At 33.7% G+C, this 20909-nt stretch overlaps 1 protein-coding gene across 1 annotated transcript; it reads right to left on the reverse strand.

Moving 5' to 3' along the window:
• Window positions 1-1178: 1178 nt before the first annotated feature.
• On the reverse strand, window positions 1179-20851 carry LOC134538705 (alpha-soluble NSF attachment protein). The gene is made up of 5 exons (XM_063380144.1): window positions 20560-20851; window positions 20216-20412; window positions 13466-13731; window positions 6180-6353; window positions 1179-5568 (listed from the first exon to the last, which is right to left on the reverse strand). Exons 1-5 carry the CDS (start codon window positions 20649-20651, stop codon window positions 5419-5421), a joined length of 879 nt encoding a protein of 292 aa, XP_063236214.1. The 5' UTR covers window positions 20652-20851; the 3' UTR covers window positions 1179-5418.
• Window positions 20852-20909: the final 58 nt, after the last annotated feature.

The following is a 20909-nucleotide window of genomic DNA, read 5'->3' on the forward strand; positions in this document are numbered from 1 at the left end:
CATTGAAAAAGGTGAAAACTGGCTCATTCATTAGCTGATGCAGTAATTTATGATTTATTTAAAAGAATAGAGACTATTCTGTTGTTTCTCTGACCATCAAAGCTATGGAAAACATTTCATGATGATTTGGGTGAAGATAATAATAATAAAAAAAAACATACCAATAATTTGGTTGACGCAACCTGTAAATTTTAACTTCCACATGGTGTTGTGCGCTGCTTTAAACACGTCGTATTTATCTGTATCAGTGTGCTAACAGATCTAATATATTCATCTTCCTGTACAATGCAAACATGTTTGCCAACAGCGTGGGCATTATGTTATGGTCCCGGGACAACCGCTTTTGTTTGTAGCTTGGAAATGCAGAAAGTCGTTATAGGAGGAAGAATATTGTTGGGGTTTATGTATATCTATGTGTGTGTGTGTGTGTGTGTGTATATATATATGTGTGTGTGTGTATATATATGTGTATATATATGAATATATATGTATGTGTATATATATCGTAATCTGAAAATCTGACTTCTTCGAACAAGTTTAGGATGAAAATAAATAAAAAAAACACTTTTAATCATTTTGTATTCTAAAAATTATTTTTTGACGTCTTGACACAATTATAAAAATATTTAGTATATGGTTCTTTTAAAAGTGTTATATACTGTTTTACGTGAAAACGTGAAGCTGGAAGAGATGTATTATACGACACACTGTTGCATTACAGAAATTATTTGGCTAATTCGAAAATATGGTAATTACAACAACAACAACAACAACAACAACAACAACAACAACAAAAAAAAAAAAAAAAAAAAAAAAAAAAAAAAAAAAAAAAAAAAAAAAACCACAAACACACACACAAAAACATATGCAAAAACACAAGTGCACACACACACCCCTATCTACCTCTCTTTCCTCTTCCCCCTTCATAGCAACATAGCAGGACAGGAAGCAGACGGAAGTATCAGCATTGCACCAGTAACCTGAGACGTGGTTATCTTCCACGCAGCATTGAAATTACGTGATTGATAATAACAAGTTTCATTTTAGGGATAGCCAAAATCGTAAAAAGTAAAAATAATACTGATAACCATTTTGGTTATCACTAGCTTGAAATGTACAACTTGGCAATTTAGTGCATTAAAAATATTTCAGGACCAGAAAAGGTTTAAAATACAGAGTTATTTAATAATTATTTAATTATACCTTTAAATGTCTACAGTTAATAAATGTACAAACACTGACTCCTATAGGCTATACCATACCAAATACATACAATAAAAAAAATTCTCTTGTAAAGGAACGACACACCTCGTAACCACTATTACCAACACACTTGACCATCTTAATTGGTGCTTTACGATACAATGAAATTTTCATGTTATAAATAATAAATTTTAGCATTACAAAACATGTTGGTGTGATTTACCTAAGTAAAAGGTGCATTATTTCATAAAATAACGTGATAGGCTTAGATACTTTGCATCTTGCTGTACAAATACATTTCAGTAAGTCTATACAATTGAATTCAGCCGAAACAGGCATAACTCAAACACAAAAAAAGATATTCAGTGCCATAAAAAAAAAGCATAACTGTTTAGCTCAGAGCTGGACTGAGCACCTATATCGTCAAAGATTTTAATGCCAATCATCTGCAACAGATTTTGAAGATATTACGAGCTTTTCTTTTTCCAGTCCATGTCAGTGCTCATCTTAAACATTGTCTAAAAAAATTAATGGGAGGAAAGGAAATTTTTTGCCTGACCCAGTACTTTCTAAACTATAAGTAGGAACAAGATTATTTGGTGAATTGTGATAATACCGAAATAACACTGTAAATCATGTCAAAACATGACACTGAAATGTAAGTTAACAGAACATTTAGCTCCAAAATATAACTAAAAACATTATTGACAAAAATTAACTCAAAACACAAAAATGTTAACTGTTACTATGGTAAATTTATGGATTTTGTACCAACATAGATTAATTAAAAATGATTAGAAAAAATTAATATAACATTGTTTGATCTTACTTTTTTTAAATTTGTAACAAGTTTTTTTTACGCTAATGATGTTGGCATTTTTCAAACACACGAAAATTTGCAAAATTTAATTTTTATTCTCTAAATAATTCTGTTTTAGACATGCTTCTATTACTAATGGTTTTACTGTATAAATGCATCAAGTCAGTCAAAACGAGACTATTTTAATTTCATATTTGTTGAATAAAACATTATTTTTATGAATAAAGACAATGTATAAAAATAAAAACATTAACACTAAATCTTCTGTTTTTTTAAAAACAAAATTGGCCTAAAAACTAAAACCACAAAATATTATACCCTGCTGGTAATGCCATTGTTTACAGTTTCTGCATTTTGTTATGAGAGTTATAAAATAATGTATTATTTTCCATGGTTTAATATTTCCTGCTTATAAGTGTATAAGATAAACTATATACAAATATTATTTTTGCAGTGTTATGTCATCAAACTAAGTACCGGTAATCTGCATCAAAACAGCAAATTTGTTCAAGGATGATTTGCAAATGTACACCACCTAACCCAAGAAGAGTCGTGGGATTTCTTTTAGAAGTTTGCTTGATTCCTTTCAGATTTTGCACAGAACATAAATTGTTAGTATCTTCTGACTATTTACAAGTAAAATATACAAGCATATTTTTTTCTTCAAACTAATTTTTGTAAGAACAGCACATACATTTTTGCTTCAAGTACAAGTCCTAATGGTACTGAATGATTTAAAAAATCTTGATAACTACAGTAATGAGAAAGTAAATAAACAAAAACCAACAATGAAGTTAATGCTTAAAAACAATAATTTCTTGCACAACTACTTATTTCTTTAAAAAATATTTCTTAGTGTCTCGTGAGAAATCACTGACAGCAGTGAATGAAAACAGAATATAAATTCTTAATCTCTTAATACATGGGGAGTGAGAGAGAACGGGGTAAAGCTTATCTCTTTTTAAAAATTTTCTATTACAATTTATAGCATGGGAAAGAGGGGAGTTGTAACTTAAAGGAAGTTACAATTACAGGAAATATATTTTACAAAGTTCTAAACAAACTGAAAGTCTAAAATCCTACTTTGTCATTCCCTTATCCAAAAAATTTTTTTTTTACATAAAAATCTACTTCACCATTTTATCAAGTTAACTTATTCTTTAGGTAATTACGATGTTCCCAGAAAGTAAATATCTATAAACTATAATCTTTAGTTGAGATGGAAGTTTTCCCAGTTATTTTGTCCTAAAACGTAAGCAGAACTGTATGAATTTGAAGAAACAATTCCTGTTAGTATCTTGTATCTTGCAACATTACACATAATTAACCTGACCATTTTATATTTTTAACAGAAAGTATGTACACCTAAATGTTTATTTTGCTATATTTATGTATGTACATACGAAAAAAAAAAACATACATTAAAACAGGGCATTAAAAAATTTCTTGAATGTGTAGTACTTAAATTATGAACATGTAAACCCCAAGAAAATAAATAAATGTAAGTAAAAAGAATGAAACTATTCCTCATGTCCATAACTCAGATAACACAGAAGAAGCCCTTCTTTACCCAACTTGATTTTACAGTTCTCCATTTTTGCAACAGAAGCTTTCCTATCATGGTGCACTGAAAGATATTACAATAAAGGAAAGAAAAAACCAACTATCTTGGCAAAAATGTTAGTAAAATGGAAAACAGCATTTAAAAGTTAATTAAAAATACTGTACCTGTGACAATATTTTGTAAGAATTCATTACTACATTTATTTTCAGTATAAACAAAAGTTATCAATTATAAAGTGGTTGGGTTGAAAAAGATTGTAATCACATTATGAGACAAATTAATTTTACCATTTAATTATGTCTATGAATGTACAAACAGTGTACTCAGACAGTAAGTGTTCTTTCATCTGTTGTGCATAGCCATTACGATAACCAGGAACGTACACAGAATTTAATTGAGACAAGAAGGGAAAAGGAAGGGGGGGAATATAAACCCCTTTCCCCACTGTTCGTTTCTTTCCTTTTGTTGGTGGGAATGATACACGTTCCTACACGGATTAAACAGCAAACATAATATGGTTCAATAACATATAATTTGTTGGATCAATTACATTTTATGAACACGCAGGCTCAAATCATAGTAACTTCAATGACCAACAAGCAAACAGTTCCTCCCTAATACATACTTTACCTACTTAAAATATTAAAATACTGGATTTAAAAACTATCTAACAGCACTGAAATTCAATAAATAATTTCCTACGATTAATAATTTTTCTTTTTTTCAAATTCTTAAGTCAAAAACACGACGAAGTTAAAAGAACTACGTTTTCTACAACTACGCAAAGTCTTCTGAGCAAAGTGTTCTCCAGTCGGAAACACTACATAGATGTTGCTTCTGAGCAACTCCGGACAAACTTATAAACAAAAAAAAAAAATCAAACTTCGTTACAATATTCTGCTTATGACAAATTAAATTGTAGAAAACACACCAGACAAATTCTCTCAGGGCTGATTTTACACATGTCAATATGTACATGTTTTTATAATACTTCATTAAAACAAATTGCTTGTGTTAATGTAAAAACACAATCATGAAATTTGGAAATCTATCTCATCAAGTGCTTTATTCCTAGAGCCATGATTATTTTGAGGATTCATTTTACTCCAGGGTAGTCCTAACCCCTTCTCCATGTTTATAAATGGCTCAGAGTAGTTGGGGGCATGTAAAGAGCACCGTAGTCCAATCATCAATGTGAAGTATATGTGTATGTACTTCAAGCCTACTAGGTTAACTAATGAATCCGAAAAACAGTTGTGACTATTTATTCCAACAAGACGAGGTAAATAAACATGTCTTACACATACATGATAAACTTTAAAAGAAAGAACAACTTGTAAAATATCTAAATACCTACACAACAACTGAATTACTTTTCACAAACATCTTCATCAACAATGCTAAGATCTGTAACATTACGTAGAAACTGGTTACCCTCATGTAGTATTGCGATATTGCTATAATAATCGAAGCAGGCATGTGTAAAAAGGAATCTGTGCTGAATCGCTTCATTGGTTAGATTACGGCTACACCACGAGATAGAGTGGTTAAGAGAGAAATCAGAAATAGCTTGATACATTTTTCAACTCCATTACGAATACAGTGAAAGCTGTTGAAGAAGATATAGAATTCCTAAAACTAAGTTCTCGCTCTTCATTTACAAAATGTCCCAAAAAAAAAAAATTAAATGGAAGTCCAGCCTGTCCTAAAAAAAAAATTTGTCTACACATGGAATCAGTCTGCCCCAAAGAACGCTAGTGAGAACGGAAAAGCTGTGCTTATGACAGGCCGGGCGAAGCAAGACGGGAGGTGGGGCGGGGGGGCCAAGCGCTCAGCGGAGGTCCGGGTCGTCGTTCAGTTGTTTCTTTATGCGCAGCAAGATGGTCGTGTACCACTGGTCCAGCCGGGAGATGGAGTCGTAGTCCTTGACCGCCTCTGTGAAGCCCTCAGCGTTCTGCTCTTCCATGTTCTCTATCAGTACCTGCAGAAAAGGCTCTATAGAATATCCAAAAGAAAAAAAAACTTTTACCTTAAATATTCAATGTTTAAAATTGTGAAAAATTGAGGACTTGAAGATCTGACTGGTTCACAACACACTACGGTAGTACGCACACTACGCTTTCACCACCAGAACTATCAAAATTTATGCCACAATATAGAAATGGGTGGTTTCGAGGTAAAAGGTGACACGGTCACATTTTTGCCATTTTCACTTTATCCTGTTCGACAGGAAAAGAATCAAATAACATCTTTCAGTAAGAATGATTAACTTTGTAGTAACGAACTTGCGTTACACCTGGAACCAACGGCAGTCGCACCGTAACGCCCGGGAAACCACCTTATTCGTAGGTTCCCGCCACATAAGCTTGTATGAAAACAGGCGCATCACAAGCAAAGTGCTTTTGAAACAGCTCAAACACGTCCAAAACCATTCTGAGCATGTTGTGTATGCAACTAAAAACAATGTCAGTATTGCACTAATGTTAAAATTGTGAATAAATTAGTCCCCTGTAAAAAAGACAAATATAGAGACTCGTCACCTCTTACCCCGTGGCCGTGACAATTCAAACTCCACCGCCTGCTCCCACGTACCTTCAGCAGCTTGCACTCCCGGGAGTCCTGGAAGGCGGGGTACAGCTCCTGGTAGCGCTCCAAGGCGTGCTGGGCGTTCAGCACGTCCACGCACATGTGGCACAGCGCGGCCCGGAAGAAGTACTCCTTGGCACTGTACTTGAGCAGGGAGCTCTCGAGGGAAGAGGCCGCCACCTGGAACCAGCGGCAGTCGCGCCGTCAACGCCCGCCCGGGGGAACCACCTCGTTCGCAGGCTCCCCGCCACGCGAGCTCGTACGAAAACAACAGGCGCATCGCAAGCAAGGCGCTTTCGAAACAGCTCGAACACGTCCGTAACCATTCCGAGCACGTTGTGTATGCAACTGAAAAGTGCGACTGATAGTTACTCTTCTACTAGGCAGTTGAGTTTTCACAGCGTCTGGTACATGTATTATGAACGACACATTAAAAGATGGGGATAGTCGCAACCTCGATAAAATAAATTTTTGACGTGACAACGTCTAATAAATCGATGAACGCCGGCTGCACGCACGAAAAAGTGTCCACACTACGGATGTCCCACTACGGATGTGTTCTGTTTGCTCATTGTACGCATGCGTGGCATCTCTCTTCATGCTCATTGTACACATGCGTGGCATCTCTCTTCCACTCGATTGAAACAACCATCGATTTGACTTTTGAATCATATTTTCGTCGTTTGAATTATTAATATTATGTAATTTAACGATCGTCCACCGATTTTCAGCACAATCGGTAGGTTATTTAAAAGTAATGTTGAAAATTAAAATACGTTTTGAACCAACAATAATGTTTTACAGTTACACATAATAATTCAAATTACACCCGGGATCTTTTGCACAATGTTTTAAAAAATATTGTAACACATTATAAATAAGTTTGGTGTATTTGGGATGCGTATTTGTTAGAAAATCGTATTAATATTATACCCCTACCGTGAACAAATTTTTATAAATATATATATAACATTTGAAACTACATTACCTAAGTATGGCCTCATGGGCGTGTGGTTAGCGTACCTAACTCTTAAACTAAAGGTTGTCGGTTCGAAACCCGGTAGCTGCAAAATTTTTTTTTCTTGTAAAAATAAATATGGCGCACGCAACATTTCAAAAGTAATAAATATATTTGAATTAATGAATGCAAATAAAAATAAATTTATTAATTCAATTGCTCATTTCATTTCACTCATTTGTATCCATACAAAATAGTGATAATTCAATAAAAATGATTCAATTTTATTCATAAAAGTATGCAGAGATAGATTTTATCATACAAAAGATTTAAAAATTAAAAAAAAATTCTTCCTCAAAGAATATAATATTTTTAATGCCTAAATGGGTTGGTTGCAAAAACCTATTACGGCTCAGTCTCAGGCCGAACATGATATTTCCTTTTCTTCTGGATCAAACATTTCATCAATGTTTTGTTATGACGTCACGTTAAACTATCGTCCGTAAACCGACTTTACAGACAACCAATTTTTTTTTGCAATTTTTGAAAATTAACCTTGTTAAGGCCTAGGGCACAAAATATAACAGATTTTATAAGACTGTTTAAGAGGGACTGATAATATTTCTGCAGTTGTGGCTGTATTAAAAAAAAATATCATATTCTTCACCCAAAATGATTTTGAAGAGAAATATAAATATTTTCATCAGCTAATTACCATTAATATCAAGCATGCATATGCTTAGCCCTAATGAAGTAAAATTTACAAAAGTAATAAACGATTTCTCATTTGTGACAAACAAAAGACAGTCAACATTTTCAGGACGGTTCTCATGTGTGATATGAGCGCAGTATTTTAGTCTGTCTGTCTGCACTACTGCGCTACACGATCAACACAAATAGCTAACACTGCATACAATACAGACTATCATAAGATGTAGTTTGTAACATATTACAAAAAAACTAACTTTCTACAGCATACATATACATATACAGAAATGAGATTGAATTTTCGGTGTTAACATGGTTCGAACGCTGTGTGCAATCAAAAATTAAAGTTATTTTTAAGGCCCCTCTAATTCATTGCTTTCACAACTATCAAGGGGTAGAAAACTATTAATAAAATCACAAAAAAAAACCCTTCATAGGTTAGTTAAATTCTTACAGATAAGCCCCTAATGTCCAGAACTATCTCTTACCCAAACAGTATTCATCTGAAATTTGTAGCCCTAACATTTTTATCACTAATTTCATAAGTTCAAAGTAAGATAATATGTAAAACACATGTTTAAGTTTAAAGGTTAAATAAAATAATTTAAAAAAACTTTTTTTGCATATAATGTCTAATAATGTCTAATAATGTCGTGCATCCTATTTCAAAGGAATTGGAAATTTTTTATCAAAACGTCCGTGGTCTAAGAACTAAATCAAAAGAATTCTATGAAAACATTATTATCTCTAATTATAATTTTATCTGTCTAACTGAAACCTGGTTCAATGATGTTAGCATTAATTCCCACTACTTCACAGACCAATACTCAATCTACAGAAATGATAGAGACGCCTTGCTGACTTCTAAAGATCGTGGTGGCGGTGTTTTGATAGCAGTCAATAAGTTTAAATTCACTTCTATTCAGCCTATATTTCACCTGGACTACCCCGGAATTGAATCTATTTGGTTAAAAGTTAAAATGTCCCAGAATAAATCCTTTATAATTGGCAATATATATTTAGCACCCCAAACATCACCAAATATTTATTCATCTTATTTTGAGACTTTAGAAGATAAACTGGCTGCTTATCAAGATGAGTTAGTGCTACTTGGTGATTTTAACGTCCCAGGTGTTGATTGGACCAATAATCTAACTACCAACATCGTGCACACGCACATCAAGACTAAAGCACAATATCTTATAAACTTTATATCTAGTCTTGGTCTATTTCAGTATAATACAATCCTATCATCCAAAAACCTCTTAGATCTTTGTTTTACAAACATCTTGCAATGTTCAGTATCTCATGCGGATGAAGCACTTGTCACTGAAGACCCATATCATCCTGCCTTAATTATAAAAATAATATTTGACAGTATTCCTTATGTGGTCAGTTCTACTAGAGTCTCTAGGTCCTATATAAATGGTGACTATCTTGGTCTTTACAATGCTGTTAAAAACTATGATTGGTCAAATTTCTATGAATCTACTTATGTTAACTATCTTGTTGATCAATTAACTACTTGTATATGTCACAATATTAATGAATTCATCCCCGTTTTCATTAGCAAACCATCTAAATACCCTGTTTGGTTTTCAAAAGACTTAATTCAAGCTTTAAAATCCAAGAAACATTTTCACAAACTTTACAGAAGAAACAAAAATATGTACTATTATACTAAATTTTCATTCTTTCGAAAACAAACCAAATATCTTATCAAGCATAATAAAATAAATTGGACCAGAACCACTAACAATAATATCAAGAACAACCCTAAGAAGTTTTGGCGCTATGTCAAATTAATAAAAAACGGTTATCATGAACAGCATTCGTTAAGAGTTAATGATGTTGTATCTAGTGATCCAGTGGTGTTGACTAATGTATTTGCTGAATACTTTTCAAGTGTTTATGTGTCCTCTAATGTCAATTACCAAGTTCCCTCCTTAAATTCATTCCTTGATACAATATCTGTTCCCTCTGTTTCTGACAGCCTTGTGCTTTGGGGCATAAGGGCTCTAAAACCCTCAATGTCTACAGGACCCGACGGGATTCCTAATTTTATTCTGAAAGGCTGTTAAAATATATTAATACCCCAATTAAAACATTTATTTAATACTAGTTTAAGAACCCAAGTTTTTCCAAATAAATGGAAAATTGCAAAGGTCATTCCAATTCATAAAAACGGTAGCAAATTAAATGTGGTTAACTATAGACCAATATCACTATTAAATGGTCTCTCTAAAATTTTTGAAAAAATAGTTTTTAAAATCACTAATTTCCAACTAAAAAATCGTTTATCTAGTAATCAACATGGCTTTAGATCAGGAATGACCACAGCCACCAATCTAATTACTTTCCTCAATCCTATTTTTAATGAAGTCATTAGCAGGGGTCAGGTGGATGCCTGCTATTTTGATCTTGCTAAAGCTTTTGATACTGTAAACCATTCATTACTATTAGGCAAGTTACATAATTTCGGTCTTAGTGAAAATTATGTTAATTGGTTTTCTAGCTACCTTAAAAATCGAACTTTTTTTGTATCTATCAACAACTCCAATTCTTCAAATTTTATAGCTAGATCTGGAGTTCCTCAAGGTGGTACCTTGTCTCCTTTACTTTTTAACATATTTATTGATGACATTACTCAAATTCTGAATCATTCTTCTGGCACTCTATTCGCAGATGATCTAAAAATAAGTAGAAAAATTTTCTCTTTTAATGACTGTTTATTATTACAAACTGACATTAATGAAATTAATAACTGGTGTAAAGCCAATCTTGTGACCCTCAACAAAGGCAAAACAAAAATAATATCCTTTACCAGAAAATACCTTCCTATCAAATACGATTACAGTATAAATTGGGCAACACCTTAATTCAGAAATCCTCTTCTCTCAAAGATTTAGGTATCATTATAGATTCTAAATTGTTCTTTCACCAACATGTTCAACATTTAATTTCTAGTTCCCGAAGAACATTAGCTTTAATTAAATATGTCACATGTTATGCTACCAAAACTGATTCTATCCTCTCACTTTATTTAGCATTAATTAGGTCAAAACTAGAATACTGCTCAGTAATTTGGAACAACATCAATATGTGCGATAATATGAAAATTGAAAATATACAGAATAAATTAATAAATATTATTATTCAAAAACAACTTCCTCTACTCAATTTGATATCTCTCTCAAGTCGAAGAGAATTACTTGACTTTATTTTTATTAAAAAATGTTATACTAACAAATTAAACTGTAAATATATACTTGACAACACCGGTTTAAGAGTACCTCCTTTTAACAGTCGTTTAACTTCCACTTTATGTACAGTTAACAGAAGTAATGATATTATCTTTAGGCTAATAACCAATTTTAATAAATTTGATAAAGACTTTAATTATTTTCCTTAGTTTCTAATGATCATATGTGTTTTAGTTCTGTATTGTCTAAATTGTAACGTTTGATTTTTGTTTTATTGTCTTTCGTTATGTGTGTTTTGTTTTTATATGTATTATATTGTATTGTTTTGTGTTTTTCATTTGTTTATTTTTGTGAGTGTATATGTATCTAATTGTGTGCCAACCATTAAAGGCTTTGTCCTGTTGGTTGGCATGTTACAATTACAAATAAATAAATAAATAAATAAAATAAATAAATAATATTTCCCAACGGTTTGCACATTCGCAAAGAAATGTTGCTGCCAAGTTGGAAACAGAAGACCATTAACATACCCACTTTTATCCATTACTTGCACTGTATCAGCCTTTATTAAGGACTTTTTGTTGAAGAATTTTTAGTGAAATGCAAGGTCTTTTAAGGGCCCTTATTCAATTAAGACCAATTATGGACTTTTCTATAATGAGATGTACGAACCCTGTGTAACGTCTTTAATCCGGCATTCTATGGTCAAGCACATTCTGTAATCCGGCACCAATCGAGCTGCTCCAATATAAAAAATTTTTGGGTGGATTCCGGCTGTTGACCTCCAGCTGCTAGGGTGTATTACTGCGCTTCAGGCATTTTTAGTTCGCACGGGGGTCAGGGTTTATTGCTACAGTCTGTTTCCATTTCAAAAAAAGTGTTTTCTAGTGGGTTACCTTTTACATTTCAGGGTGTCCGCACAAATTTATGTTTAAAATTTCCTGGCTTTGATTCCCAAAATTACAAATTCCACTTTCTATTTTTTTTTTAAACAACTTACCCATTTTGAAATTTTATGAAGAAATAAATAAAATCCAACCTCCATTCCCATAGATGGCTCAATTCAAACAGAACCATGCATGTGCCATTTAAAAGTGTGTACGACTATGCGCTAACAAATATATGAAAAGAAATGCTTTCTCAGCCTGGGTGATCGACTGGAGCATAACATTTTCCTCTAAAATTACTATCACTGGAAAATTTTCAAGTCTTTTCCCGGATTTCAAATAAGTTCCCCCACTTTTCCAGAATAAGGACACCCTGCATTTGGTATATCTGTTAAAACTCTACTGACATGCAAGAATAATGGTAAATCTTTAATCTGTAAAAACAAGATTTTATGGTTTTCTTTAGGCCAATTTTGTTTTTAAAAAATGAGATTTGGGTGTTATTGTGTTTATTTTTTTTTATCTCTGTTTATTCATAAAGGTAGCACCATTTTCAACAAATATGACACTTACTTGTCCAATGATACTGGTTTTACCAAAAAATTGGTATTCTGACTGATACTTTTACAATATAATAATCTGTAAAAGCATGTTAAACTACTGGGAACAATACAAATAAATCAGCAAGTACATTTGAAAAATGTATCAAAGACGTTATGTAAAAATTAACTACTAATAACAATTGCAATTATATTTTTAAAAATTAAAAATTTTTTCCCAACCCATTTAGTAAATACAATTTGGTAACAAACTCCATGGCAAATAATTTACATTCATTGAATAAAATAGGTTAAAAAATTAAGTTTTTGTAATGCGAGTTAAGTTCTGATCAAATATGCTGATTAATTTCATGATTTTTTGTCACATTTCAATGCTTTATGGTGTATTAACTTGCATTTCGGTTTTATATGATGTATCTGCATGCTTTATCGCATTTCACCAAATTGTGTTCAACACGCCAGAGTAAAGACATTTGTTGATTGTATTTGTAAATGACTTGATGTAAGTGTTTGGACATACGCCATTGCTTAGCACATGTATGTCTGTAGAAGAAAACTACAAAAAAAATACAAATGACAAAAAACACAAATTAAGCAAAAAATTTCTGTTGTCAGGATTTAATGCCACACAATACTCCACAACAGGAATATGGTGCTATCATCATTTGTGGTTTTTTTTTTGTTTGTTCTGATAGTCCATTTTTCATTGTTTTTCTTTGTTTGTTGACCATATTTTACTGTTGTGGAGTATTGTGTGGCGTTAAATCCTGACAACAGCAATTTTTTGCTTAATTTGTGTTTTTTGTCATTTGTGTTTTTTCTTGTAGTTTTCTTCTACAGACATACATGTGCTAAGCAATGGCGTGTGTCCAAAAACTTACTTCAAGTCATGCACTCCCATTGCACAAATCTTTCAAAGATAATATGTATTTGTAAATGTTTGTAAACGACGGGGAAGCGGGAAGCGGTATCACACCTGCTCGTATATCTGTATGGCCTTGTCGTAGTTGTCGAGCTGGGCGGCGTACTGCGCGACCTTGAGCAGGCACTTGTTGGCCGACGAGTTGTTGTCCTCGCCCTTGAAGTAGTCGGCCGCCTGCTCGTAGTGTTGCACCGCCCGGTCCAGGTCCACCGCCTCCGTCTCGTACAGCTCCGCGATGGCCTGGTGGTGCTTGGCGGCCATCGTGAAGCGGCCCATGTCCGTGTAGATCTCGATGGCCTTCAGCAGGCACGTCACCGCCTCTGCGACACAATTTCATTCATACAAGCATTGCAATCATTTCATCAATGTTTTTTGTTATGACGTCGTCACGTTAAAACTATCGTCCGTAAACCGACTTTACAGACAACCTATTCTTTTTTAACAACTTACCCATTTCGAAATTTTTTGAAGAAATAAATAAAATCCAACCTCCATTCCCATAGATGGCCCAGTTCTAACAGAACCATGCATGTGCCATTTTAAAGTGTGTACGACCATGCACTAACAAATATATGAAAAGAAATGCTTTCTAAAATTACTATCACTGGAAAATTTTCACGTCTTTTCCAGGATTTCAAATACGTTCCCCGACTTTTCCAGAATAAGGACACCCTGCATTTGGTATTCCTGTTAAAACTCTACTGACATGCAATAATAATGTCTTCCACTTGTGCATTCAGCAGTAACCACAACATTACGTGGCTTCCCAATCTTTGGCATTTGGAGGATACCTACCACAGTAATAAGGGTACTTACGTATTAACGCCACCGCAGCAGAAGTTGCGCTAAAAATAACACTGTGGCCAGTTGGTTGGTTTATCACAGCTATCATAAAGAAACTATAAAATATAACTTACGGTTGCTGAGGAATTTACCAATTCAATATGTAGCTATCCTGACCCAACCGACCCTTCGTGTGATTTCGCGATATTCCGAATCTGTAGCTGCGGTGGCGTTGATACGTTAAGTACCGTAATAAGTTTACGAATACTGCCAGGTACAATGTAATCCAGGGAAAGTTAAAAGTAACTGAACCATGTGATAATTGTGCAGCATTAACAAAAAAAAAATTAACAACCTTCTCTCATTTCTCGGGAGAACTGTGACACATCTGAAGGATAAACTGGACAAAAACTGAAATTATCAGTTTAGGTATTTTTTATTTTTTCTTACCATCATGATTCAGTTTAACTCGTAGATAAGCCGAAACTTAATAATAACTAGATTTCAAAATTTAATTATTTTGGCAAAAAACAATTGAATTTCTTTGAATGCTAGATTGCAATATGCATCAGCTGTGGGTCATCTATATTTTGTACTCAAGATTTTTCATATTGGTTGAATAAATTTAGCATGAAATTCATTCAAACCCGATTCTAAATAAAAAAAAAAGATGTAAATGTCTGGACATCCAATTTCCAAGCAAGTCAAATTTGATGCAAAATTTGACAGCATAAGATGGAAAGAATAAGAATTAAAGCATAAAAAATTTAAAACTAAATTCCTTGTTTTTTAAATCAACATCACCTTACCTTAAAGATACAGGTAGTATGTTCTATTTTTGTTACATTCTAAAAGACCATAATCCTGAACACTACACACAAGTGAACCAAAATGAAATTTTTTTATCTTCAATTAATTTTTATTAGAAATTAATTACTATTAAACAGCTTTAATTTGGTAAAATAACAACAGCACTCACATAACCCTATATTTGGTAAATAATTGAGATGAGCAAAAACCTGAACACTGATAACATTTTATGTGACCTGTCCACTGGATAGATAAAATTCAAGAACAACAAAGCCCAAATTCAATTGCTTTGAAGATTAGACACATAAGAATAAATATTAAATTTGCAACAACTTTTTTTAATGTCATATTTTTTGTAGGATAACCAATAAATACAATTTGTAGCATTTTATGATAAAATGAAAAATAATCATCTTATAATCAGCATTTACAAAAATAAAATTCCAAATCTAAGAAAAAGTACCATAAAACATTAACAAACCATGACAAACACAAAAATAATGTTTTTCTATACTTGTGTGAGAATATCGTGACTAAGTATTTTGACACTAAAATAAATATAAACTTATTATCCATAGAAATGATGGCTGTATTTGTAAATAATTGCTAATCTGTAGTGAAGTCTATCAGGGGTATTAGCCAGACACAACCCATCACCTCAACACATCCGATTCCCAGGCTTAGCTCAAACGTCCCGCCATCTGCAAGCGTGTATGTTTACCAAACCATGCCACCCCAAGAGGCTAGTGTAGAGTCAGCCCTACACCCATTTTAAGGTAAATACAACAAATCATTACGTAATCTTTTATTTTACTTTTCACGCCCCAGGGTACATGTCATGTTAGGTACTGGAGTACGGAGCCACATCATGAGCAGGTGCTTCCGAACACACTCTGCTCATGAGATTCTACTTTTGAACTTTAAATTAAATAAAAGTAATTACAGTAAAACCTTTATATAGTGAACTTCTTTACAACAAAAACATCCTCATAACAAACCTTTTGAAAAATCCCAGTCAAAATTGTATTGAGCACAAGGTATTTTCAGCTTTATATAAAAGAGATTTTTTTTATAGATGTAAACTCCTTTATAACAAAGTGACAGAAATACTAATTCAACAATTCTTTTTAAAATAGCCAAAATTGATTAGTATTCAATCAATTATGCTAATCACGGAACAAAACACTGTTTATGTGTTTGATGAAAAATAGAAATTAAGAATATTAATACTTTCAGTTTACAAAAAAATTCATAGCTACAAAAAAAAACTGCAAAATTATGGAAAATATATATAGTGGGAAAATTATCAATAAAAATACATAATCAAAAGTTAAGCTCATTTCTTTACTCAAATTAATTTTCACAGCCTAAGATACAAAGATTTCCTGTCAATTTAATGACAGCCAAGTTGGACACGTCTCTAATGTGGATAGAAAACTTCTAAAAATGCTTTTATTTTATAACTCGATAGATGTACTAACAAATGCATGCAATTTTTGTGATTGTCAAAATTTCACAATGTCCAGGAATAGTGGAAAATCAGATACCGCAAACTTACTACCACTTGTTTCGTTATAAAGAACTCCTTTACAAGACACAAACAATCCTTCAGATTTGTTACCAAGAGGTTTAACAGTAGTAAATAATAAGGTTCCAGGGTCTTTGTATGAATGTAAGCATATTTGTAGGGTTAATCTCGTTATGACCACGGCACAGTTTCAAACTCGACCTGACAGTCATTTGGTTCAGAGGTCGGACGCTTTCCTGCGGCTGTAGTTTGCTTCACTCACCAGTCTCGGACGATTGCCACCCAGAGTAGGAAGCAGCCGCACTCTGAAGAATTCAACCTTGCTACACCTGATCTGGTAGCATCCGTCGCTTAACTTTTATAAATCTTTCTGTTTATCTTCGAGGCCTGCTTCGCGTGGTAGACTGTTGAAACAAGTTCTTTCTAACCCGATTACGGATTTCTGAATCTCACTACGAACTTGTACTTCTAGCCCGGGTCATGTGGTGTACTGGGCCGCAAGCGAGATGATTCCGTGTCATTTGCGTTTTTAACAGTTATATGAACTTTTCTTATACGAACATGCCTATGGAAAGAGCCATGTCGAATGAATCAACTAGTGCCAGATATCTCAAGAGTATCTTTATAATGACCACGTGTTCGAACGCTGTAGGGACCGAGGCATGTGGTACGTCTGGGAGAGCTTGGTGACTCGGTAGTCCGCAAGTTAGCATGGGCGTGACCGTTGCTCGGAGCGGACAGATTCCCCTGAGCCTGCCGAGTCTCACCGCACCCGGGCGACGTCATGGCCCTAAGGAGCACTCGCTGGGTCCACATGCTCACATGCGGTGGCGTCCATGGTAAAATATCCACCCGTAACTAACCAAAATAATCCTCCTTTGATGTAGGACTATAAATACTAACATTCAACTTAACGAGAAAATTTTCTGCTTATATCTAGGTCACCATTATTTCCAGTAGTGGTCATTACAAAAATTTTAATTTTTTTTAAAATGAAAGTAGTAAATAAAAATGGTGAAATGTTACCATGGGTTCCAAATATGTGTAATATTACACAAATGACTGAATTCACGTGGCATAACATATCTTTTTCCAAACAGCTGTTAATGGATGCACAAGCCATGATAATGATTTAAACCACCTTTAAATACTGTTCCTTTTATTGTGCTTCCTTTTCAAGTGTATTGCTAGAGTTTTCTGCGAGGGCAGTACATAATTGATTGTACAATTGTCACATCTGACTGAAAAGAATTCTATGGGCATTCAGCCGCGTAGCAAATACTTTAAGAGCATTAACTGATATTTAAATTAAATCTTCCTAACTTCTGGAAAAGTCACTAGTCGTAAAGAATTGAGTGGTTTATTGATTAAAAAGTAAACCTAAAAACCTACTGTTTGACAAATTTTCAAAATTGCTATAATTAAATCCAAAAGTGGATAAAGAAAATAACAAATTTATGTTTGGGGGGAAATAATTATATAATCACCAATGCTTTCACAAATATGCACTCTTTTTCTCCTCAGGAGTGCGAATGGAAAAATTTCAGTGGCCACACCCGCCTACCTGCTGCAGAACTTTTCAATTTAAGCTCTCTGGTTCTGAATGTTTTGCCCCCACAATTTCCCTGGTTTTCATAGCTCTCCCTCTATAGGGCTATAGAATAGAATAATGACCTTCTGATGGATAATCAAACCTCATCAGAAATACTTGGGGGAAAGAAAGTTTTTTTTATTCGTATCCAAAAGAGTAACTTAACTAGGTAAATACTAAATTTTATTAAGTAGTAATAAATTCCGGCACCTGGTGGGCTCAGAGTGTTGTGTGTTCCAGTCACAGTACCAATAAAATTAAAGGGTTACAAATGTTTGTTAAGTCCTCTTAATTTAATTTGAGTAATGAAAAGATCAAATAAAATAGGCAGTAAAGATACGAGAACAGTAAAAAAAATTAAAAATGACTTTAATGTCAATGAAATGGTGTGAATTGTGTAAATGAGAAATGCTATAAATTTGCTGCAAGCCATTTGGGATTTCTGAGAGCACGTTTGCTTCCCAATCTTTCATTGATGCTTAATTTAAGAACTTAAGGACTAAAAAGAAAGGGAAAAATATGTTTTTCAAGTACTAGAGATGTCCTTAAATGTACCCTGAAAACATGGTTTTTTAATTCTTACCGGTTTGTCAAAAAAACAGTTTAAAGCTTACATTACAATACCTGTGTTTTTCACACTGTGCCACCATCACTGTTTACACGCAATCATGTATCTGCTTCAGTGGCGTAGCCAGGATTTGTGTATGGGGGGTGTTAGAAGCATGGCCCTCTGTATTAAAGCGGGGGGCCCGGGGGTCCTCCCCCGGGAAAATTTGGATTTTAAGGTGTAAAATAGTAGTGCTATTTTAGCAGTTTTTGGTTCTTAAATTTAAACCAATATTGTGATGGTAAATTTTTTTATTAATTTTAATATGTAATTTGTTTGAGTGATAAACAAGAAATTAATTAAAGATTTGGTGCTGGGGGGGGGGGGGGGTTAAACCCCTAAACACCCCCCCCCCCCCTTGGCGACGTCCCTGATCTGCTTGTTTAGCACAACTGTAGCCAACTACGGAGAATTGAAAATTTGCTAATTCTTCCGTTTCATATATTGAAGTTTATCCCTGAATCCTGAAGGCTTGATCCTGTGGTACACGATGCTTGCTGTTTAAATGAAATACATTGAAAGATCCTGTACATAAATTTTTTTTGTCATACAATAATGAATTATGATAGTAAGCCAAATAAATAGGTTTTTTTTTCAAACCTACAATCATAATTCTTTATTTCACAATTTCATTTATGTGCAGGATCTTCTGATGTACTGAACTAAAACAGCAAGCATCATGTACCACAGGATCAAGCCTTCAGGATCCAGGGATAAACATGGGTACACGAAACACCAATCATAATGAACACAGAATATATGATGACTGTGCTCAAAGCATTCCCTGGAAAGATTGCAAAATTCAATGTCAGCTACTTCAGTGGACAGCATGTATACCACACAGAAAATGAACAATGTGAACAATTCAATTTAAATTTTAGGCCTCCCATTAGACTAATTCCTTAGGTCACTCAAACTAGTACTTTAAATGCAATGTAACAAAACAAACATTTTGTAATACAATTACATACTTATTCTAATAAAACAACATGAAATACAAGCATTAAAAATTCCTTGCAACTGGAATACAGTTGTTATTTAAACAAATGTCATTATTACAAACCACGTACATTAATTTAAGTTTTCCAAAAAATTTTTTAACTAACCCAAATGGTAAACATAAAAAATGAATGTCGACGATTGCGTGAATGCCTAGCTGTTGTAATGTAAGATATAAAATGTTAATTTTATCACAAACTAGTGGGATTTACGAAACCATCCATCGGGAGTAAATTTAGGGAACTGTGTAGTGTTTGAAAACCATGTTTTCAGATTTTTTCTTTCCGTTATAAAAAGCACCACGTCCGATAATTACCGAAGTGAGAGGTGAGAAAGACAAACACAGAAAGTTTATGGAATGAAAGAGTGAAGTTAGGATAGGTCCCCTTGCCAATTACAACGGTCAATTCTAACAAGGTATAATCTGAAATATTACGTCATTTTAGGGCGGTGCAAACCAATAACAGTAAGAGGAAAAAAAAATACCGTTGGGATCCGATTTCTTGTAACAGTTTGCAGCATCCACATAGTTGCTTGCCGCGTCGTGTTTGCTGCCAGCTTTGGCATGGTACGATGCGGCTTCACAAAATGCGTTGCCAGCAGAACCCCACTTCTTTGCCATTTTAAACATGTTAGCTGCACGTTGGTAGCATTCCACGGCCTCTTCAACTTTTGAAGATCCTCTGAATAAAAATACACAGCGCCCAATGACGGTAAAATAATTGCGTCTTAAATGTAGGATATATGTATAAAAAATTTGAGTAAAAATCGTAAACTCAACGAGAAACGAAATGTCAACGAATGCATTTTGGGCACTACAAAATACAAACCCAAATAAAGAACCGAAGAATCCTTTTGACGAATGAAGTTTCTTTTCCGCTTCTGCCATTAACTGAATGGCTTTTTGTTCGTTGTCTGCCATTTTCTAGTAATTCCTCAAACTAACTTTCGTATGAAATACACACCATCCGTCAGACTTTTCTGCTCTTGCTCTTATTGACAAATTGTATTTCATTGAAACCACCAGAATGCACTGTCGTCAACGATACTCTTCCGTTTTAACAATGTTACTAAACAGTACAGAACTATTTAGGTAAGTGTTATGAAACACGGTACGTCGATAGAAAGGATAAAAGCGTCCGAAATATTTATTTAATAATTGTTTGTTTTATAATAAAGG

Source organism: Bacillus rossius, chromosome 14 (assembly GCF_032445375.1).
Source record: "Bacillus rossius redtenbacheri isolate Brsri chromosome 14, Brsri_v3, whole genome shotgun sequence".
Taxonomy (NCBI): domain Eukaryota; kingdom Metazoa; phylum Arthropoda; class Insecta; order Phasmatodea; family Bacillidae; genus Bacillus; species Bacillus rossius.

Coding starts and splice junctions, on each gene's coding strand:
- LOC134538705 (XM_063380144.1), bottom strand. CDS start 20,651: ATGGCAGACAACGAACAAAAAGCCATTCAGTTAATGGCAGAAGCGGAA. Junction 13,732..20,215: donor CAAGAAATCGGATCCCAACG/GTATTTTTTTTT, acceptor ATTGTGTCGCAG/AGGCGGTGACGTGCCTGCTG. Junction 6,354..13,465: donor CCATACAGATATACGAGCAG/GTGTGATACCGC, acceptor CGCTGGTTCCAG/GTGGCGGCCTCTTCCCTCGA.